The 24445-nt window shown below is 44.1% G+C and overlaps 1 protein-coding gene across 1 annotated transcript in view; it reads left to right on the top strand.

Moving 5' to 3' along the window:
• LOC310796419 (PDZ domain-containing protein 2-like) overlaps positions 1–24445 on the top strand; it is a gene marked incomplete at its 5' end in the record, with an annotated part of 145538 nt that overhangs the window by 63500 nt on the left and 57593 nt on the right. The window contains 3 exons of the mRNA XM_083658606.1: positions 4378–4485; positions 8896–8995; positions 24291–24439. Of these exons, the coding sequence (XP_083514732.1) occupies positions 4378–4485; positions 8896–8995; positions 24291–24439 (357 nt within the window). The remainder of the gene's footprint in view (positions 1–4377; positions 4486–8895; positions 8996–24290; positions 24440–24445) is intronic.

Here is a 24445-nt window from a genome sequence, read left to right as displayed (position 1 = left end):
CTGAGGAATGATTTGCATCCCTGGCCTGTCAGCCTGTCATACGGGCTGAGAGAGGGATTGCAGGGCCGCTTCTGGGCCCTTTGGGGCCCTATGCAACATCAGAGTGGGGGCCCCAAACCACTGTCATCATAGTATCCCTGAATGAACATGAGGAGGCATAGGGTACTTCATTATCAATAACGCTTTTAATTAATAAATGAAGCACAATATGACAATAACTGTTAAAAAATACTGTATATGAAAATGAAAGTTCACAAATATTAGTTAAACTAATCCTTTCAGTGCAAATGCATTATAAAAACAAAAAATAAGATTTGTTTAGAAAACGAAATGACACAAATTTATTATTATCATTATTATTATCATTATTACTACTACTACACCCGGTGCGCACACTGAATAGGCCTATTATACTATATACTATAGACTGTTATACTTTTCTGTCACATCGTCATTATTAAACCGGCTTATGACAGCATAGTATCTTAATTACTCAAAATATAAGGCGACTAAAATTGGGCAACCATATTCTTATTCGGGCAACCAAAAGCTCTTGCCAGGTTGCCCCTCCGGCAACCACTTTTAAAAGTTAACGTCGAGCCCTGTAGGTGATTGAGCCTATGGCCCATGATCCCAACTGCAATTACCACTCATCGCCATAGGTGTCACCCAACAGAACAAAACTGAAATCTTATGGATTATCTATACTATAATGACAATAGCGTCTGTCTGTCTCTCTCTCTCTCTCTCTCTCTGTCTGTCTGTCCTTCGCGTATCTCCAGAACCGTTGGTCGGATCGAAACTCGGGTGAGCTGATGGCGACCCGACGGAGTGCAGTGCCCTGTTTTCGTGCGATTCGGAAGCGAAACACGTTCGATATTTGAATATTTGTCTTCAGTTCTGCTCCTTTAAGCCCTAAGCCCCAACTTTAAGTAGGGTCGTTGACACTAACTGAGAAAGTCAACACAGGGTCGTCAATCTCAACGACCCTGTCAACGACCCTGTGTTTACTTTGATGTGACTAAATTAGGGGAGGCAGCATCCCTCCTCAGGTTCCAATTAAAAAATGTCTTGCAAAGCGGGCAGCATGAAATGAGCAGAGAATGTATTTGTAAGCTGAATAAGCAGCATTAATATTAATGTGTCATCAAGCCTGTCATGACTAAAATCAAGGGGAAATAATCAGTAGAGCTCAGTGATCTTAGTTAAGTGAGATTTCTAAGAGATTTTTACGTGGCTATAATGGTAGGCTATAACGAGTCACGCATTCAGAAATAATATCCTCTAGGGCCACGCCACTTCCGGGAACCCCCATCCTGTGTAAGTAGGGTTCCCAGAGTAAAACCTGGCCATTTCCACCACTGCTTATGGATGAGCATCATCTGCTGCATGCCATCGAGAACCGTTGGTCGGATCGACTTCAAACTTTGGGAGTGTGCCCTATTGTGCAGTGCAGTGCCCTGTTTTCATGCAATTCGACACAGCGCCACCTACTGGCAACATAAAAAATGCTGTTTATCGCAAGAACCGTTCGTCCGATCGACTTCAACTTTGGGGAGTGCGCTGATGGGAACTCGACACAGTGCAGTGCAGAATTTGTGCAATTAGGCACAGCGCCACCTATTGGCCACACAAAAAGTGGTTTATCTCGAGAACCATTCGTCCGATCGACTTCAAACTCGAGGAGTGCACTTAGGGGGACTTAACGGAATGCAGGGAGCTGAAGTCCATGCAATTTGGCATAGCGCCACCTACTGGCAACACAAAAAGCAGTTTATCTCGAGAAACATTTGTCTGATTGTGACTTCAAACTTTGGGAGTGTGCTGCTCAGACCCCGATGGAGTGTCGTGCAATTTCATGCAATTTGGACTTATTCCAGAACTCTCATAACGATCATATGTCTGTCCTTCGCGTATCTTGAGAACCGTTTGTCGGATCCACTTCAAACTTGCGGTTAGGGGGACCTGACAGAGTGCAGTGTGTGTGCGGGGCGGGAAGTACCCACAGGGTGGTGCACATCATACATTCTTCCTTGTCCACTGGTACAGTTCCCTCATCACTAAAGACTGCTATAATCAGACCAACCCTGAAAAAACCTGGGTTAGACCCAAGTGACCTAAATAATTACCGACCTATTTCCAATTTACCTTTCATCTCAAAAATCCTCGAGAAAGTAGTCGCATCCCAACTCCAGACTCACCTTGATGACAATAAACTTTTTGAACAATTCCAATCCGGTTTTCGTCCCAATCATAGCACAGAAACAGCCTTAGTTAAGATTTCCAACGACCTCCTCCGCGCAGCTGATTCCGGACTGCTCTCCATTCTCATTCTCCTGGATCTTACCGCAGCTTTCGACACCATATCCCATCAATTACTCATGGACCGCCTGGCTAGTGTTGGAGTTGGAGGCATCGTCCACCAATGGTTTGCCTCCTACCTTGCCAACAGAACACATTTCGTCCAGATTCAAAAATCCCGGTCAAAAAGCTCCACAGTTCAACATGGTGTTCCCCAGGGATCAGTAATGGGTCCAATTATTTTTATCACATATCTCCTCCCCCTTGGTAATATTTTCCGGCAACATGGCATCCATTTCCACTGCTATGCTGATGATATGCAGCTTTATGTGTCTACCAAGCCCACTAACACCCTTCCCCCCAACACTCTTACTGCCTGCCTTCAAGACGTACAGAAATGGATGACCAACAACTATCTACAATTGAACAATAACAAAACAGAACTACTTCTCATTGGCTCAAAATCAACACTCACCAAAACAAACATCTGCTCATTCCCCATTGCTGGGACCACCATAGCTGCCTCCACACAGGTCAAGAGCCTTGGTGTTATCCTGGACAGTACACTTTCTTTCTCCAAACACATAAATAACACTTCCCGGTCCGCCTACTTCCATCTACGAAACATCTCCAGATTACGCCCCACCTTATCACAACAGTCAACTGAAGTACTTGTCAATGCCCTGGTCACATCCCGTATTGACTATTGTAACGCCATTCTAACAGGCATCCCTGCCAAACTCACCCACCGTTTTCAACTCATCCAGAACTCTGCAGCACAGATCATTACCCGCTCAAAATCCACTGATCATATAACACCCCTGCTCATTCAATTACACTGGCTCCCTATCCCCCAACGAATCAAATTTAAAGTCCTACTGCTAACATTTAAAGCTCTCCATAATCTATCCCCCACTTACCTCACAGACCTCCTTCAGCCCTACACTCCCGCCCGTTCCCTCCGGTCTTCATCAGCAGCTCTATTAGAAATACCCCCCGTCAAGCTCAGCACAATGGGTGCCAGGTCCTTCTCACATGCCGCACCTACACTCTGGAATTCCCTTCCCCCCCATATTCACACACTGGACTCCATCACAGAATTTAAGACTGCTATAAAGACCCATCTATTTAAACTTTCTTACTCCCTCTAATTCCATTTATTTAACTCTGTCATAACCTCTGTCCGCCAAACTGTTATTATTATGTTTATTGTACTATATTTTAACTGTGTACTTATTGTGTTTTTGTTGTACGGTGACCTTGAGTGTCAGGAAAGGCGCCTTCAAATAAAAATTTATTATTATGGGGGAACGGGCACTGCACTAGTATCTTTAAATAAAGGTTTTGGATGCATTTATTCATCTAGTATATTCTTTATATAAGTATATAGTCTATCTTTATGCCAGTGTTGTTGTCATTAATAATAATATGAGTATACATATTGGTCGGGTTTCCAGCCACTCATTCTGCAAGTGGGCATTCATGATTGAAAAACAGACAACAAAGAAAGTCTGGAAGGGGACCGACTCTACAACCAAATACTTACACCTACAGCTGTGCAGCAATCTCTGACACTGGGGATAACTGTAGCTAAAAAACTAATTTTGAAGGAATGGAAGTCCTCCTCTTCACCTTCTTTTCAGGTGTGGCTGATGATGAGGACAATGATCTCTGTTTAGAAAGTTCTCAACTATCTGGGACCTGTTTGAACCTCTGCTGGCCTGTACTGTTCTGTACTGTACTTTACTGTACTGTACTGTACTGTACTGTACTGTACTGTTTGAACCTACTGCTGGCCTGTACTGGATGATGGTTTTATCCTTTATTTTTAGATGGATGGAAATGCTGTGTTGCATTGCCTCCCCTCGGGGGATCTGAAAAATTGAAGAGACATCTTAATGGCCTTGTTGGAATATGCAGGCGTCTTTCTGAGAGGAAGTTAAAAATATATCAGGCAGCATCTGTGTGGATTCCCTTCCTCTTGCTCAGTCACACACACACACACACACACACACACACACACACACACACACAGCTCTTGTGTATTTGACTGGTGCTCTCTCCCGATTCTGTTAGGAGGAGTCAGAGGTAGACTTCCAGCGCTTCCCGTCCAGCAGCCTGCCGGACCTGCTCAGCACCTGCAGTACCTCTGCCCTGCCACCAGGCCTGCCCCCAAACAGCCTGGTAAGGACATAATCTCCTTAGCCTGGGAGCCTGGCTTGAATGGATCTGTATTAGGGATGCAGTGATGAACCCATTTCACTATTAACCACGGTTTAAAACCTCATGGTTTTGTAGCTACACCAAGTGTTTCTGCTCTCTGTTTAAAACAAGGACATGGTACCGTGGAAGTTAAAGGGACATCATGGTACTGTGGAAGTTAAAGGGACATTATGGTACTGTGGAAGTTAAAGGGACATCATGGTACTGTGGAAGTTAACTCATTCATGGCCAGTTTAGGACTGCCAATATTTAGCACAGGCCAAAGATTTTCATAATTGTTGGTCATCTTTCAAGACCCACAGTAAATTATCTATTAGCACCAAAGTGATTTGCAATACCTCAAAATGAAGATGTACACCTCTGGGTTCACCAGGGAAAAAAAAGTGAGCTTTTAGCATGTTCTGTACTCTACTTATAGCCATTTATATACACCCTGTTTTCACCAAAAAGGTCTCTCTGAGAAAGAAATTGCAGAAAATGGCATTTTTGTAAATCACACAATCTCAGGCAGAACTCACTCTCAATTCTTTTATTTTGAACTGTATTGACATCAGACATGTAAATATTATTCGTTATGACACAAATGACAAATATATATATATATATATATATATATATATACATGAAGTGCTTTTTTTACATTCAACAATACAGTTTACTCGGTGTGAGTGAGTGTGATCATAGAATAGAATGCAGAGATCAGTCTAGTCTCTCTCTCTCACACACACACACACACACACACACACACACACACACACACACACACACTCCTTACCGCGAGATCATCCGGGTCCTGTCGCATTGGAATCCAGTCTTCCTCGCCCTCGACAGGAAAGTGGCCGTGCTGCTTTGCTCTGTGTGAAAGCCATTTCTGTGGCGAGGCTGCTGTTCTCCTCCTCACACAGTTGTGACTCCGTCTCGTCTCTTTCAGGCTGGGACACAGTAACGGGGTCCAGGGACCAGGATCGATCATGTTGGTCACGGGTTTGACTACCGCGAACGATCGATGTCCGCTGCCCTGCAGCAAGCCGATCAGCTCGTGCAGCGCGCCGAGGGGTGTGTTTCAATGGCGTTTCTCCTCTGTGCACAAGGAAGCGCGTTTCTCTGTTTTCTGTTTTTGCTCCTGCTCATTTCAAAACAACAGCTGCGGTATGTGTTTGATCGCGTGTTGTCGGCTTTTTCTTTGAGGCTAGGGACCTGATAACATGTCACAGGCTGGGGAAGTCTTTGAACTATGCGCTGTACTAATAAAAACAAAAACACGTCAAACACGTCTTTGGCGTGGATGGCTATTCCTGATAACACGTCAAAGACGTCTTTGGCGGTGAATGAGTTAAAGGGACATCATGGTACTGTGGAAGTTAAATGATATTATGGCACTGTGGAAGTTAAAGGGACATCATGGTACTGTGGAAGTTAAAGAGACATTATGGTACTGTGGAAGTTAAAGGGACATCATGGTACCGTGGAAGTTAAATGGCATTATGGCACTGTGGAAGTTAAAGGGACATCATGGTACTGTGGAAGTTAAAGAGACATTATGGTACTGTGGAAGTTAAAGGGACATTATGGTACTGTGGAAGTTAAAGGGACATTATGGTACTGTGGAAGTTAAAGGGACATCATGGTACTGTGGAAGTTAAAGGGACATTATGGTACTGTGGAAGTTAAAGGGACATTATGGCACTGTGGAAGTTAAAGGACATCATGGTACTGTGGAAGTTAAATGACATTATGGTACTGTAGAAGTTAAAGGGACATTATGGTACTGTAGAAGTTAAAGGGACATTATGATACTGTGGACGTTAAAGGTACATTATGGTACTATGGAAGTTAAAGGACATTATGGTACTGTGGAAGTTAAAGGTACATTATGGTACTGTGGAAGTTAAAGGGACAGTATGGTACTGTGGAAGTTAAACGGACATTATGGTACTGTAGAAGTTAAAGGGACATCATGGTACTGTGGAAGTTAAAGGTACATTATGGTACTATGGAAGTTAAAGGACATTATGGTACTGTGGAAGTTAAAGGTACATTATGGTACTGTGGAAGTTAAAGGGACATTATGGTACTGTGGAAGTTAAAGGGACATTATGGCACTGTGGAAGTTAAAGGACATCATGGTACTGTGGAAGTTAAATTACATTATGGTACTGTAGAAGTTAAAGGGACATTATGGTACTGTTGAAGTTAAATGGACATTATGGTACTGTAGAAGTTAAAGGGACATTATGGTATTGTAGAAGTTGAAGGGATATTATGGTACTGTGGAAGTTAAAGGGACATTATGGTACTGTGGAAGTTAAAGGACAGTATGGAATTGTAGAAGTTGAAGGGACATTATGGTACTGCGGAAGTTAAAGGGACATTAGGTACTGTGGAAGTTAAAAGTACATTATGGTATTGTGGAAGTTAAAGGGACATTATGGACTGTGGAAGACCTAGAGGTGACTACACTTTTTAGCACAACATGGATTTGCCCAGGTCAACTGCTGACCTACAGGTGCATACGAGCAAAATCACGCATAGAGGGTGTACCGCTTAAAAAGTATGAGAATGAAAAAAATATGTCAACATATCTGTTTACATTTCTTGTGATGATGGGGTTGTTCCCCCCCCCCTTTTTTTCAAATTAATGTTCTGTAAACTCTACTCATGTGTACACACTCATGTGTGTACTCATACCTTGGTGGGTACAGCCACTTTTCTACCTGAAAAGTGCCCCACTTTTTTTTGGCTCCCTTTTCGACCAGGAATCCAACGACACCATGCGCGAGCCAATCCGAGCACCGGGAAAAAATCTCATTTTCCAACCCTAACCCTAACCCTAGCTCAGTTTTCGGCAAATGGCTCGGCAACGAAATTCCTAACATCTCCGTATAGGCGTGTTTATGCCCAAAAGCATTGTGGAGGTGTGGTCATGCCCATAAAACCACAGCGTCACGTCAGCAGCTTCCTCCTCACTGAGAGAGACTAGAGTGAGAGAGAGAAAGAGGGAGAGAGAAAAGATAGCCTAGATGGGGAGAGGGAGAGAGAGAGAGATGTGAGGCTGTCATGCATAGAAATCAAATAACGTGCTCATGCCCACTTGTGAATCAGCTGTGTAGTATTGCCATTTCACACGCTGAAAAAGGGCTACTGCCCAAACGTCTGTATGGACGTATGCTTATCCCTTTTCAGGCTCTCTTCTCCTGCATCTCCGCTGCGGGGCTATACTGCATGCTTAATTACGCAGTGTACTGAGAGCCGCGATGAGTGATGCTGCTCTATTTGAAGTTGAATTTCGTTCCACCAGCACACATTTTATTAATCAGCTATTTTCTATTTGTTTCTATTTTATTAATTAATTAATTAATTAATATATACATCGAATCCCACCAATTTAGTCCGTCATTTTCCCCTTGGCGCACATAAAGACACATGCTTCCGTCACTGTCTGCTTGATGGCGAGAGGGACTTCAGCTGTAGGCTACTCGTGACACAACCAGACATCGAATTTTCAACAGTTAACTTTTGTAGCTAGGCCTATAGGTTCCTGGCTATTACGAGGTGAGGCAGTATGCCCCGTGTCTCTCTCTCTCTCCCCCCAACGAGGGAAGTGGAGAGGGCTATTGCGGTGCTATTAAACGTATAATGGTTGGAAAAGATCAACATTTGCTTTTTATTTTCTCCTACCCTCTCCTACCTAAAGTAATCTAATGTTACACCACAGACCTGTATGGTCGAGAATTATGTAGCCTAATAAAACCAGACAAACGAATTCTCATTTTTAAATCAAGATGTGTTTTTTCTGCAATGTAGGCTATAGTTGAAAATCAATGTGGCATTCTGAGGAGGGAAGAGTGTCTGCGTGCACGAAGTGTTGGAGAGAGAGAGATACATCCATGCCCTGCGTATGTCTCCAAGCAAGGATTTCCTGCACTGCACGGAGAATACTGTCTGCGCTCAGGCGTACGCCTGGCGTAGTGGGGTTGTTTGCGCTAAGACCAGCTATTTGCTGGCATTACAATTTAGAGCACCCAAGGCCCCTTTTTCTAACACATTGCGCTGGAACGCCTATTTTGGGTGTAGGGGTTTGAGACTGAATGAGTGACAGGTAGTAGCACCAATGAGAGAGTGGTTCGAAATGCTCAATTTTGAAGGAGCAATCTAGATGGGCAGTCTCAGGGTGGGTGGGCCTCCTTGATCGCAAAGTCGTAACTGATTTTGCCAATCACTGGCCTGGATTCCATTCCCAGTTTGGTGAGAGGAGTGTCCCAGACCCAGAGAGAGATCTGCAGCATGCAGTAACCTAGTTTAACAGCCTAAGAACTCTCATGGGTCTGGCGTTGATACTAGTAAAGCCTTGACTTGTTTTTGTCTTGGCAGCTGAGCGACCTGGAGAAGCTCGAAGAACCAGGCTGGGGAGAGGCACCTAAAGGACCCTGTCGCAGCCCCACACCCATGAAGCTCTGCAGCCGCTCCCAAGGTTGGTACTTTAAGAACCTTTCTAAATGGGGTCTTTATAGCCCCAAAAAGGATTCTGCTATTGTAATGGAAATTAATTTCTCACTTCTCATCCCGCATAATCAACAACATTTTCAGCCAATATGAAACAAATTGAATGAAGCCAGGAGTCGGGAAGTTGTCTTAAAAAACTTAAAGGGGGACTTACCCCCCCAGATATGTAACAAAACGGCATGCTGCTTGATTTGAAAAAACCTATGGGAAAAACCAAGAAATTAACGTCTGCTCTTGTCTCACTATACTCTTTGGCTGTCCTCAGACGGCATTGTTATTGTTATATGAGAGCTCCAAAATCTTTATAAATATCCACAACTAGCTGGTGGCCTGTATGGAAACAGTGTTGCTCAAAATGGTTGAAAGTTATATCAATTTGGTCATTCAGTGAATCAGTGGCGAACTAGAAATTGACTCCATTGACTCCCATTTAAGTATCATTAAAAGAGCCTAGTGACGCGAGCCTGGTTATCGCAGCACAGCACAATACTCAGGACAAAACCCCCCGCTCTCAACACGCTCATGTAATCACAATGGGAGACTTCTCCACGTTATTCCCTTGTCCAACTTATCCTCTACACCGCCATGAAGTCCTTTTTTAATTTTCGTTTCTCCCTTTTTCGTGATTCTTGACAAAAAGTGTAGTGCACCTCTGCTTTTTCCTCACGAGCGCAGAGCAGAGCCGCAGCGGGCCACGGAACATTCTCCCCCTCAGGCCCCTGCTGCTCACCCTACAGTACAGGCGAAACAGCCTCCTGCCTGTGGCGCCAGTTTGGCTGTAGCCCTCACAAAACAACAACAAACAAACACAAACAAAAATCGCTGGTGTGCGCCCAGGCGACGCCCCCCCCCCCTTTCTGCACAATCAGTGTCTGAAATTGGGTACAGGATTGCGGGAATCCCGCATCTGTTTGCGTGAACTGCTACATACGACTAGACAAGCCGCTAGTCACAGACAGGGGCAGAGCTGCACTTTGTGAAAAAGGGGCACAGACGAGTCCTCTCTCTCTCCTCTCTGCACAATCAAAGTGGTTGAGTGGTTCTCAATGTGGGGTCCGGTGACCACCAGTGGTCCTGTCGTGGATAATGTGGCAATGATGAGGATGAGAGGATTCCAGGATTCTCTGTTATCTCTCAACCTAATATATATGGAATTCTGGACAAAATCATATTTAGGCTACATAAAAAATAAAAAATAAACTGATTTGCATCTGAGAGACCAAATATATGTCCTTTATTTACACATTTAAATACATGTGTCATCAAAATGCACTCTGGCAGTTTAAAATGAGCAAACTGAATTGCAGTGCACAATACATATTAAATATTAAAATTCGTTCAATATCTAAAAATCACAGTAAAGCCAGAAACACAGTAACACAGGATTGCTCTTATTTGTGTCCATTCAGCAATCTGACCATGGACGGTATAGGACTCTTTTTGTAGCGCTCTGTTTTACACTTGATGTCTCTCAGCCGTGCTCCTTGTCTTGTCCTTGCTCCTTCTCTCTCAGCGCACGTTGGTGGGAGCCAGCTTGAGAAATCTGTGGACCTTTGGAGTTTGAGTGCAAAGTTCAGGCACAGCTCCTCTCGTCTCTTCTGCAGAGGTTGGGGGTCCATTGCCCCAATATGAACTCAATTAGGGCTCCTTACTATGAAAAAGGTTGGGAATGATTTACAGTAACACAATGCCATTTTCTTCCCTTTATGATTATAGTGGCGTTTATTGATAGTATTGTGTTACATCACCACATGGCCATCTTGGTAGGAAAATAACAGGCGATTGTAATCAATTAACAGGTGATTAACAGGTCAAGTGACACAAACAGCCAATGAGCTGTGTGTATTGTAGTGCCATATTGGTAGGAAAATGCTTGTGACATCATGGGAATAGGCTTGGAGTTGTGAGGAGCCGGGAAAGGGTACAGGGCGAGTAGGGGAGTTTCTATCTTGAAATCCCATAGTCTTTGGGTACAACGTGACGTCAGGTTGTACCACATTTTGTGCAGTTTTGAGGGCAAAAAAAAAGCAGTGTTGAACCCATAGAGATCACTTATGCAGCTGAAATACATGATACAAATGGTACAATGGTAACAGTTTGGTCTCAAATGTGGAAATTCTGAACAGAATTCTTCACACACCACCCCCAAAGTCATATTGGTTAAAAGCTGAAAAAAAGTGTTTTGGGGGTAAGTTACACTTTAATTACAGGAGGACTGCAAGTATCACATTGTACATGATGTATAGAGTACAGATGGTCATAGAATGCAGTAAAGATGTAACACTTGTCATGTACTTTCAAGTCAAGTCAAGTTTATTTGTATAGCCCTAATTCACAAGCATGTCCCAGAGGGCTTCACAGAGAATATGTCTAGCTAATTCTAGCTGACACAACAGTAGCAAATTACAGAATAAAGATAACACATTGAACAATTGATAGAGAAATATAGAAAATATAGAAATATAGGATAGAGCAGAGGAGAGAGCAGGAGAAGGGAGGAGAGCAGTGGGAATGTGAGAGAGTGATGGGGTGGGGAGGGAATGGGAAATGTTGGAGAGTATAGGAGGTGGGGAAGGAGCAAGAGGAGAGAGCAGGAGAGGGGAGGGAGAGCGGGGGGATGTGGGGGAGAAGAGAGCAGGGAGAGGGAGGAGGTGGGGAGAGAATGGGAAATGTGGGGGAGGAGAGAACGGAGAAGGAGAGTTGGGGAAAGTAGCAGGGGAAAGGGGAAAGAAAGAGAATGGGTGCCATGCTTTAAAATTGAATGGATGCCATGCTTTAGAAAAGTGGAGGGGGGGGGGGGGGGTTCGGGAACGGGAGGATGTAGGGAGGGAGAGCAGGGGGAGTATGAGAGACTATATGGAGAGAACAGGGAAAGGAGGGCTAGCTGACACAACAGTAACAAATTACAGTAGTAATAATAACACATCGAACAATCATATGATAGAGAAATATAGACACACATTTTGCAAACGGACATATGTCGATTTCTTAGCAACCAAACTATGCTTAACTTAATTTGCTGCAGGCCTTTAGTTGTGAATCCCTTTGCCAAATAACACATGTTCACATATAGAGCTTATGGGTGCCTCGCTTTAGGGTAGAATGGGTGCCATGCTTTAAAATAGTGGCGGAATAGTGGGAGGGGATAGAATGGGTGCCATGCTTTGGAGTAGAATGGGTACTATGCTTTAGAATAGTGGGGGAAGGGGGATAGAGGAGAGAGCAGGAGAGGGGAGGAGGGAGGGAGAGCGGGGGGATGTGGGGGAGGAGAGAGCAGGAAGAGGGAGGAGGTGGGGAGAGAATGGGAAATGTGGGGGAGGAGAAAACGGAGAAGGAGAGGTGGGAGGGTGCAGGGGAGGGAGAGCAGGGGGAATGTGAGAGAGGAGAGATCAGAAAGTGGCAGGGAATGGGGAAAATTGGGGAGGAGAGGAGGAGGGGAAGGAGCAGGGGAGGGGAGAAAGAGGAGGGACAGGGGAGGGGGGAGAGCGGTGGGATGTGGGGGAGGAGAGAGCATGGAAAGAGAGGAGGTGGGGAGGGAATGGGAAATGTGGGAGAGGAGAGAACAGGAAGGGGGAAGTGGGGAAGGAGCAGGGGAAGGGGGAAAGAGAAAGAGAGGGGGGGAGAAGATCAGACAAACTGACTACTCTAGACATTAACCAGAACTAACTAGGACACAGGGGATCTAGCTAATCTACAGCCTAGTCTGGCCTGTCCTATTCTGCTCTAGTCCGATCTTTGCCTGAACACTATAACAGGTCAGCCTATAGTTAGGCTGTAGCTAATCTATCGCCTACCTAAGCTATTCTAACCTACCGGCAGCCCTCGACCAGTGATGGTGTGCACCGATGCCCCCCACCCTGGCCCCCGGCCCCCACACACATAAGGCGTGGGAGAGAAGGCCAGGCCGGGGCACAGCGGCACCCCCTCACCCCCAGTGCACGCAAGAAAACCTTTCCACCACATGGATTGCCACATGGATTGCCTCAGTGACTTGGCTGAGGAGGACAAGGAGGACCTTGTGAGGCCGATGTACTGTAGGGGTCCAGCTATGGACCCCATCTGAGAACCCCCCTCCGAGACAAGCCGAGAGATGCCGGGCTAAACCATTTACAGAGTTTCAGATTATGGAAATAAAATTTACAAAACAACAGAAAATTGAAAATGTAAAAAGGAGTCCAACAAAAGGAATAGATCAGGGAAGAGAGTTGAAAATGTAAAAAGTAGAGTCCAAAAAGAAATAGAAGATATAGTCTTTAAGTGTTCGTATAGTCTTTAAGTGTCCGTAGGTTCAGAGAATACTAGCTACCGTAATTAGCTAGGTGAAAAAGGGGTAAAAAGATTGGGAGTTCCACGAGGATGATCTGAGGAATCCATGAGTCCGCATTGGTGACATCGATTAAGAGGAGAGGAGGGGAGGATAGGGGTCGGAGGTGATGATGAGGCCAGGGGAAGGGGGAGGGAGGATGTCCCCCCCCTTCCCCTGGGCAGGCAGGCGAAGGAGTAGTGGGTAGGTAGGCCGGAGTGACGACAGGTGACCAGGATGATGAGGATAGGGGTCGGTGGTGATGATGAGCCCGGGGTGTCAGGGTGTCAGACAGGAGAAGGAGTAGTGGGTAGATGGCCTAGAGCAGCGATCCTCAAAGTCCGGACTCCGGTCCGCATCCGGACCCAAACGCCGTCCTATCCGGACCGAGCCCTATAACCTACAAATCATTGAGAATTGTTACATTTCACGGAGCGTTTCTATTTTAACCGGCACATGGTTTTCTAGCCTTTACGGTACTGGTTTATCTGCCAGGAAGCTCACAGACCAATGTATGCACTCTAAATCATCACATGTGATGCTACTCAGCCAATCAAATATCCGATTCGATTCTGCCTGTTTCAGTGCTGCAGGCAAGAGTGTCAGTGACACACCGACGGACGGAGTAGAGGCGAGAGACTGAGAAATGCGAGAGATAGAAGTCATTTCACATGGCTTGCTCAAAAGAAACGAGTAGACCGCAAAAACAAAGATTTTGTTTTAATCCGGAGTAGGCAGACTCATGTTCATTCATTGTTCTCACGGGCAGCTCAAAACCAGGCAGTATGTCTCATGTGAAGTGCGATGCGATCCTAACCTGTCTATGAAAGCGCCACACGAGCAAACACACTCAAGTCCAGACTGAGGGCACACTCACACATTCACTGCCCAACGGCATGTGACGTTTGCATTGCGAACGATCGATAGACAGATAGACAGACAGACAGACAGACAGACAGACACTGAGACAGACAGACAGACAGACAGACAGACAGACAGACAGACAGACGGATAGACAGATAGATAGATAGACAGATAGATAGATAGATAGATACACAGACAGATAGGGAGCTCACTTCTCTCAATAGAAAAGGTGGAGGAAAAGGAAGAAAAGGGGATTTTTTTTCTAAAATTAAAGCACTTTTAAGATGCACATTTTTTCAAAGCACTCTGTTGTATGTTATTTTTAAATGCAGCCATTATTTTCACTTGAAATGAGAAAAGAACATGTATTTATTATTATAATAGGCTAGTTATTTATAATAAATCCAGTTAAATATGAAAACTAAATAAACATTGTTGATGTTTATTTTGATTTAACAGTCAGTATAGTTGTCTACATACAGACATTGTACCATTAGGCTACTGCAATCATTGAAGTAGCCTAAGTTCAATGGCACTGAATAATAACACAAGCTACGTTACAATGTTCCGGACCTTTGCTTGAGGACATTTTCTCTAACTGGACCTCTATGACTTTTAATTGAGTGCCCCTGGCCTAGAGTGACGACAGGTAGCTGGGACGATGATGACCGGACCTAGGGCTGCAGCGGCGGGGGTGTACATCAGGTCAATGAAGGACACCTGAGAAGGAGAGAGAGAAGAGGAGAGCAGAGAGGAGAGGCACAAGGGGGCGGGGATGATCTAATGTTTCTGTGTGTGGCAGCAAGGTCAGCCACATGTGATATGACATGTTGCTGTGGGGCAGAGGGTGAAATCTGCTTGGACCTATGTACACCTTGACCTTCTCAATGCCACGACAGATAAGCTGTCTGTCTGTAGATAGTGTCTGCCTATTGCCTGTCCATGTCTAATAACTCATACCATTAATTATGTGTATGCAATTATAGCTTTATTGAATATGTAATGACTTAAATTCTTTTTTTTTTATGACCAAATTTTTATTATGACATTATAGACATAACATTCACATTAACATGTTGGCTGCTTTCATTCCCCTTCCCCATTCACCATCTCCTGTACACACCAAAACATATAAAAGAGCATACATACAATCACATATAAAGTGCAGATATACACATGCATGCAAGCACGCTATACAATATGATACACTTTACACCACTCGACGTAGGCTATATCGTTTTACTAATTCGATTGCATCTGTAAGAGCTTCAATTGTTTCCCTTTTTGCACCATTTACCCTAACCCTAACCCTTGCTATGGATGATTCTAAAACAAGAGTACTATGAAATAAAGACTCCACTGATCTACTGTACTTTAAGGACGTGGGGTGGTTTCCATCTCATTACCAGAATCTTCTTTGCAGCTGTAAGGCCAGAGAAAAATATTTTTTTGGTTTTACCAGACATATTGAGGGAGGAATCATCATTTAACAACATAACATTGGGTAAACAGGGTATTTTAGAGCCAATGATATCAGTGCAATCTGTACCCAAAATGATCTCACACCTGAGCATTCCCTAAACATATGGATGTAGGTGCCAATTGACTTTTGTGGACATAGCAAGCAAAAAGGGTGGTAGTTATCTGTAATTGGCAATACTTTCTAGGTGATAGATATAATCTATGAATCATTTTATAATGTAACAGTTGATTATTATAATTGCGGGAAGTAGCAGAAATGTTCCTCCATACTCTTTTCCAGTCTATTATCAGTCCATAATCTTTCAAATCAATATTCCAGACTTTAACAATTCCCATATAGCTTTGAGTATTGTGTTGCATCTTTTTATATACATGTGACACAAAACCCACCCCAGGCTGGGGAGTTTTAAGCATTTCCACCATTGGGTGTATTTTGAGAGGCTGATTCCATGGCACACCATAAGTGTGCATAGCCGCCCGGAGTTGCAAATAGAAAAAAAAGATGAACCAGACAAATTAAAATCTCTTTTTAACTCTAGGAAGGACTTTAATCCTTCATCATTCATAACATCCGGTAAGGTATGAATCCCTTGATTCTGCCACTGTGGGAAATAGATGGGTTTCTCTCCAATGTTCAAGTGGTTATTCCTGAATATTGGCATATCGAGGTGCCAGATCTATCCCCAATCGCCAAGCTTTTCTACACAGTTCCATATATGAATAGAGTGAGCAACAATTGGACTAAAGTGTTCAAGACAGTAGTGGTCAGATAAATCAGAAAACAGAGCATCTTTAAGTACAAGTGGTGACACTATTTGTTTTTCAATCTCTGCCCACGACACCTTAGAGTTATTATTGAACCAATTCTTTAAAGGGCGAAGCATGAAGGCATAATAGTACATTTCAAAGTTTGGCACATTTAGACCTCCAGACATTCTATCATGCTGTAATAGGGGCACGGTGGCTCAGTGGTAGAGCTGTCGCCTCGCAGTCAGAAGGTCCTGAGTTCGATTCTCGCCTGGGACACTGCGGGCGCTGTGGTTGTGTTCCCCCCCATATCTTCAGTGCCTACTGCCCAGGTGGGGTATCTCGTCGTAAGGGCCTTTCTGTCTGTGTGGAGTTTGCATGTTCTCCCCGTGCTCCCCCAGGGGGGTTCCTCCGTATATAACCCCCCCCACTAAAAACATGCAGAAGATCAGATCGTCATCGTCATCCGACCAGTGACGACAACATCCGAAGTCGGTCCCCGGGCGCTGTACGAGAAAGCGACCACTGCTCCTGGCCTGCCCCAGGAGGAAAGGACAAAGCCAGGATGGGTTAAATGCAGAGGACAAATTTCACCGGCCACCGTCAGCATGTGTGTGTTGTGGCCCTCCGTGCATGTGTTGTAGTGTGTTGTGTGACAATAAAGACGGGCTGCCGTCTGAAAATCGTTTAATCGTTTAATCGTTTATATAGTTGTTCTAATTCTAGGGAACTGATCTTTCCAAATGTATTTTGAGACACAACCTTGAAGTTTGTCCCAAAATCTAACAGGTGGTGACAGTGGAAGCATACTAGCGAAAAAGTTTACTCTTGGCAGAATATTCATTTTCAATATTGAGATACGTTCAGCCAAGGATAATGTTAAATTGGCCCATTTGTCCATATTCACCTTTATAGAATTGAGCAAGCTTCTATAGTTTTGAGTTATAATTCTCTCTAAAGATGGGTGTATATCTATTCCCAGGTATCTAAAGTTTTGTACAATCGGAATCTCTGTACATATGTCCAAATCTGTCATTGCTGCATTCAAGGGTAGTATTAGTGACTTAGTGAGGTTAATTTTATAGCCAGATATTGCACTAAATTTTGTAAATAAATCCAGGACAACTGGGAGTGTTGTAGGTACTTGGTCCATGAAACATAATACATCGTCAGCATATAAAGATATTTTATGATGTGAATTATTAATTATTATTGGTTTCACTGCCTCAGATAGTCTAATTTTTTGGGCTAATGGCTCGAGGGAAATTGCAAATAAATGTGCAGAGGCGGGACAACCCTGTCTTGTGCCACGTGCAATAGGGAATTGTGGAGAGCACTGATTACCTGTTAGGACCATTGCCATAGGATTATGATACAATATTTTTAACATTTTCATAAAAGTATCACCGAATCCCATATTATTCATTGTGTACCAAAGATAAGGCCATTCAAGCCTGTCGAACGCTTTTTCAGCGTCGACTGACATCACTGCACAAGGTGACTGCTGATTGGATGCGCCATGGATAATATGGAGAAGACGGTGGATATTATCAGATGATAACCTATGTTTCACAAAACCTGTTTGGTCGGGATGTACTACTGTTGGTAGTACTGACTCAAGTCGACGGGATAATACCTTGGCATATAGTTTGATATCTGCATTTATAAGTGATAAGGGTCTATAACTGGAACATAAAGTGGGGTCTTTTCCTTTCTTATGTAACAATGAAATAATGGCAGTATTTACGTCTCTATGGAAACCCCCTTGAGTAATAGCTGTGTATATCATATCCAACAGCAATGGGCCAAGGTCATCCTAAAAATACAAATACAATTCTGGAGGGAGGCCATCCCATCCTGGTGATTTTCCTTGTTTCCATAAGTTTTAAAGAGTCGTATAGTTCTTGTAATGTTATAGGAGAGTCCAGAAAGATCATGTCATTGGCTGTAAGTTTAGGTAGATTCAAGCCTGAAAAAAAGGTTTCCAATTCCTTTGTTGGTGCATCCAATTCAGATGTGTATAAGGTTTTATAGAAAAGCTGAAATTCACGATTAATTAGAAGTGGGTCATTAAGTAAGATACCATCATTGCTCATTATAGTCAGAATGTCAGCTAGTCGTTCATTCATCCAAATTTTACTTGCCAGCAAAAAGCTTGGACTGCTACCATCTAGGTAACTGGATTGCCTAGCTCTATGCACTAGGAATTCACTACGTTTTAGATTTAGCACTTTTAACTCTGATTCAATGTTAGATAGTGTCTTTTGCCTATCTGCATCATATTGATTTTATGACTTAACACATTGACTGCCAGCCGTTTTTTTCTTGCTGTAGGTAGCTTCTGCCAGGGTTTTTTTTGAGGATTCTAGGCTCATTTTACAAGAGCCGAGGTTTCTCTTCTGTTACGACTTCGTGAACACCAATCATCTAAAAAGAACTAATAGAATGTGTGCTTTCTCTGTCTAAAAGAGTTAGTTTGTAGAGTTAGTAGTTATGTAAGCATTAGCACTTGAATACAGCATGGTTTCAGCATCAGAAAAAATATTTAGAGATAAACAGCTTTTTGTGAAATTCGATAGAACAGTCACTTTAACCATTCATTTTTGGCATCAGTAAGACCTAAACAATAGTTTGAACAGTAATTTCCTCCATAACAGCAGTAAACTTCCCTCTGCTCAACTCCTCCCTCCTGTGGGCGTTCTTTTTTGCTGCAGCGGTGTCACAAGCACTTTCCTACCTTTGCAAATGCACTTTCTCATACTCTCGACCTCTCAAATAAATTTCTGAATAGAAATTAAATTACTCTAAATTATAGCGAAAAAGAAACAAAAAAGAATGGGTTGAAAATCCCATTCTAAAAGCCTTTTAGAATGGGATTTGTTTCCAATTTGGTGTCGGACTAGGGGGCAGTCCCCGCTTGTCACCATTGCTTTGCTGCTGCTGTGCGGGTGTGTGCCTGTCTGTGCGGCCGCTCTTTGAGGAAGTCTGGTTGGACTCGCTCGCGTCTTGGAGTTTTGGTTGAGGGCTTTGATGAAGCTTTTGCGATTCTGGTCATATTATGCTGCGTGTTTCAAAGTGTGTCCCACCCGCAATCCACTATGCAAATCTGCAATCCCGCACCGCCAGCAATCAGCGCGAAAATGAAAGCGCCTTCGCCAATCCACCTTCATGAGAATGGCTTCAGTCACACTGCTTTTTGCTTCCCTTCCTCCTCCCTTGTCGCCACTTAGTGGGTCGGTGGAATGGGTTGTACACGTTGTACACGTCCAATACCTATATAAGAGATGTAAAAGGCTTAGATGCACAACCTACCGTCAAAAAAAAAAAATCGATTTTTTTGACGAGTACACTCGTCGCTGGCAGTTAACAGCTGGATTGTGTTTGACGAGTACACTCGTCGCTGGCAATCAAGGTGTTAAATTCTAAAACAGCTATTGTATGAAATATCCTGGAACTTAAAGCCTCTAGCAACCCAGGGCTCTATCTTGGTACAGGCGATATCCCCTATTTGCGCTTGTGCACCTGTTTGCGCGTGCCTTAAGGCAGGGAAGTTTGCAGTCCACCTTGCGCTAGTGTCCAGGTGTTATGCTGAGTTTTGCATCCCCCGGCAGCAGCTAAACGCATCCCCACCTCACGGGAGCATATTGTAATGATTTATACAGAAACATAATTGTTTAAAAATGATATATTTGTTTGGGTAGACGTGACCTCCCTCTTTTTAAGTTAAAACAGCCACAAAATATGGTGGGGATGCAATTACTCACAGGGGAGCATAACTCATCACAACAACGGGCGCAAGTGGAGATTAGAGGTGTGCCAAATCATTTATGCACAGTGCAAACGGGATTTGGGCGGTGTTAACTACCAGAATTATTCACAGCTGTGGCCTGCCAATACCTGGGCGTTACATCAAACAAACCAGATTCCCGTCTTGCAGTCCCTGTAATACAGTTTGTGTGAGGCATGCTGTAATTCTCGCCATGCGTAATTTGGATAGGTGTAGGCCTATTGACTGTATATATTATCCCTATTTCATAACGACACCATCACATCATATACCTGTTAAAAACATCTGTGTTTTGATGCAATTCGGATTATTTTGTTGACTGGGGTGGGACAATAGAAACGATTTCTCCATTTCCTCTCGCTCTGTTCGATGAGTTTGCAGAGCTTCAGTCAACCAAGGAGCAGGGGGAGAGGATCGGGCAGGCTTAGTGGTGAGTGGGCAGAGGGAATCAAGAGCGGAGGAGCGAGAGGATAGAAGAGTAGTGGAAGCCTCCTCAGTGGACAGGAGAGAGAACTGCTCGGCTGAGGGAAGCAGGGAGAGTACAGCAGAAGAGAGGGAGTTAGGTGAGATAGTTTTTAGGTTGCGTCGGGGGGTGATAGAGTGAGGGCGTGATGGGTGGGAGGTGGGTTGGGAGATGGGAAGGGAGAAGGTTATAAAGTGATGGTCGGATACAGGAAGAGGAGTCACAGTGAGGTTGGAGGTGGAGCAGGTGAAGACCAGGTCAAGCACATTCCCTGCTTTGTGAGTTGGAGGAGATTGAGAGAGGTAGAGGTCGAAGGATGAGAAGAAGTTAAGGAAAGGCAGAGATTGCAAGGTTACCGGCTGGATGTTGAAATCACCCAGAAGAATGAGTGACGTACCATTCTCAGGAAAGACGGAGAGGAGGGTGTCCATTTCATCGAGGAATTCACCAAGCGGACCAGGCGGGCGGTAGATTACCACAATGTTGAGCTTGATAGGTAGGGATACGGCAACTGCATGGGACTCAAAAGAGGATATAGAGAAATAAGAGAGAGGAGTGACAGTGTCCGTCCATTTGGGAGAGATGAGGAGACCTGTGCCTCCCCCCGCGACCATGAGGCTCTAGGGGTGTGAGAGAAAGAGTAAGCAGCAGAGAGTGCAGTGTTTTCAGGTATGATCTAGGTATCTGTGAGCAGGGACGTGCACAGAACATTAGAGGGGCAGGGGCTCAAATTCATAAAAGGGCACTACAGCCGCCGTCCGGAGGGCGGCGGCAGAAATTTGAGGCAATTTGAAGGCCAATTTAGGGGTATAACTCATTTTAAATATTCCGATTTTAACCAGATTTAGAGGAATATCTCATTTTAGGATGAGACTTGTCACGGAAAAACAACTCCATAACTGAATAATATTAGTATATAAAAGTTGCATGCTGTTGCAATACTGTTGTGAAATCATTTAAGCATCAATATGTATTTGCTCCTTTTCTCCCTTTAGGTTGTTGTACTACAACAGATAGCAACACAGGCAGAAACATTGAACGATACTGAGTGAGGCTTGTAATATACCATGCATTTTAACCATAATTCTAAAAAGCAAGACAGAAGATTTAGATAAGCTGTATTAGAATTTTTTTTATTTTTTTTGCGGATTCAACAACACAACATCCCTTTCCAATAGTGTAAAGTAAAAAATATTTTCAAGAGCAACAATTCTGCATTTGTTCCCTATATTTTGGTTATTTATTTATTGGGTGGTTTATTTATTTATGTATTTATTTATTCATTCATTTTTGGGTTCATTTTTGGGTTGGTGCCTTCAGGGGCAGTTTAGAAAAACACTGCTCCATGCAGAGGCCTATTACAAATGGTGCATTCAAGGCCAAGAGAGCTCGGAAAAGGCATTTCTCTTTGAATGCTGCCTTCAGTGACGGCATGGAAAGGGCAATTTCCATACAAAGCACCATTAGAAATGCATTCATGGTCAGGAAAGGGCACTTTTTATTTTATTTTTTAATGTGTCTGAGCTGTTTGTTTTGTTCATGTGTTGTTGGAATGAAAATGAAAAATGTATTATAATAAAAAAAAAAAAAAAAAAAAAAAAAAGGCACTTTTTACAGACTGAAAAAAAGGCAGGGGCTCAAGCCCCCTTTCATGTCTATGTGTGCACGTGCCTGTCTGTGAGGGCTAGAAAGTGGAGGGATTGAGATAGAGCATGAGCTGAGATGGTCTCAGTTTTCTTAACTCATTCATGGCCAAAGACGTCTTTAACGTCTTATCAAGAATGTGCCTCCCCGCCAAAGACGTGTTTGACGTGTTTTTGTTTTTATTAGTGCAGTGCGTAGTTCAAAGACTTCCCCAGCCTGTGACATGGTATCAGGTACCTGGCCTCAAAGGCAAGCCGACAACACGTGAACAAACAACTACCCCAGCTGTTGTTTTGAAATGGAGCAGGAGGAAAAACAGAAAACGGAGAAACGCTTCCCGTTGCAGAGAGGAGAAACGCCATTGAAACGCCCCTCGGCGCGCTGCACGAGCTGGTCGCCTTGCTGCAGGGCAGAGCGAACATGGATGAGTTGTTCGCGGTAGTCAAACCCGTGACCAACATTATCGATCCTGGTCCCGGACCCCGTTCCTGTGTGCCAGCCCGAAAGACTCCCTTTGTGCCCAGAGTCTTCGTGCCCAGAGGCTGCTGCTAGAGCTGCCGCTCTAGACTGACTATGCTGAGAAATACTGGTTCAACAGGGAGTCAGGCCACACCTTCCAGGAATCAGCGTCTAACCACAGTGGCTGGCCACCTCAGGCCAGGCTGTGAGCAATTAACAGGTTTTAAACAGGTCAAGTTTCGATGGCTAGGAATAGCGAAACACTTAAACTAAGAGACAGAAAAACAAGAACAAACTTAACACGTTGAGTGCCATGGACGAGATATCTCGTCTTACATAATCCAACCGTTGAGTGCCAAAGACGAGATATCTCGTCTTACATAAACATTTTTTTTTTTTGATGGTGGGACATCAATCAACCCCTTTTACGTCTTCTATATCAATATTGGAGGAAGAGAATGTGTATAATCTATTTTACCGACCACTAAGTGGCGACAGTTCTCTCCAGACAGAGAGAAAGCCAGTCCGCGGGAGAAAGCCATTCTAATTTTCAAGGAAATAGCTGGGCGAAAACTCTTTCGATTTCACACACACACACACACACACACACACACACACACACACTCGAGTACCTTTGCGCATAAATAAGACCAGAATCGCAAAAGCTTCTTCAAAGCTCTCAGCCGACACCTCAAGAAACGAACGAGCCTGTTTCCAGACTCGCCCGAGAGCCGCCAGCAGCAGCAGCCCAGAGGAGCAGCAGCAGAGCGGAGTAGGCTGCCTCAAGATTGGAAGAAGGGGATCGCGAAGGAATTTCTCTCCCGTGTCTAACCCCCCCCCCCCCCCCCTCGCCTCTCCTCTTCCCCGCTCCTGCGATTCCCTTCTATTTTTTTGGGATCTGTGAGGCAACAGAAACTCGCCTGTGACAAAACACTGCAAAGCCACACCTACGGAGGGAGGAGTTTGGAGACACACACACACACACACACACACACACACACACACACACACACACACACAGACACACACACACACACACACACACACAAAACAGTATACAGACTTGTCCAAGGGCACCCATAATCACAGGCACGTGAGGTGGTTCTAAAAATCCATTTATCTCAAAACTCTCTGAAAATCTCTGAAACCATGCTGTACTCAACGGCTAATATCTACATAACTACTAACTCTACAAACTAACTCTTTTAGACAGAGAAAGCACACATTCTATTAGTTCTTTTTAGATGATTGGTGTTCACGAAGTCTTAACAGAAAAGAATCCTCGGCTCTTGTAAAATGAGCCAGAATCCTCAAAAAAAAAACCTGGCACAACTTACCTACAGCATTGAAAAAACGGCTGGCACTCAATGTGTTAACAACAAAGTTTCACCAAAAAATGCAGAGGACAAGAAAATGACAGCACATGAGAAAGCTCTTTGCAAAACAAAAATGTCTGCAAGAAGCTTCATACTTGGCCAATAAATTCTGATTCTGATGCCTGTTTTGTGGGCTAGGGGGGGGCAGTCGTCTGGAGTCAGTGGGTGAGGATGACGAGCTGATGGTGGAGAATGATGAGGCTAGCTGTGACATGGCAGGGAAGCCGACACCTGCTCGACGCAAACACTCCCTACCGCAACAGCTCGACACTGCCGGCGTGCGACAGGTGAGT

Source organism: Poromitra crassiceps (assembly GCF_964638095.1).
Source record: "Poromitra crassiceps genome assembly, chromosome: 22".
Taxonomy (NCBI): Eukaryota; Metazoa; Chordata; class Actinopteri; order Beryciformes; family Melamphaidae; genus Poromitra; species Poromitra crassiceps.
The sequence above is the reverse complement of the archived record's forward strand: the minus strand, read 5'-3'. Positions and strand labels throughout refer to the sequence as shown.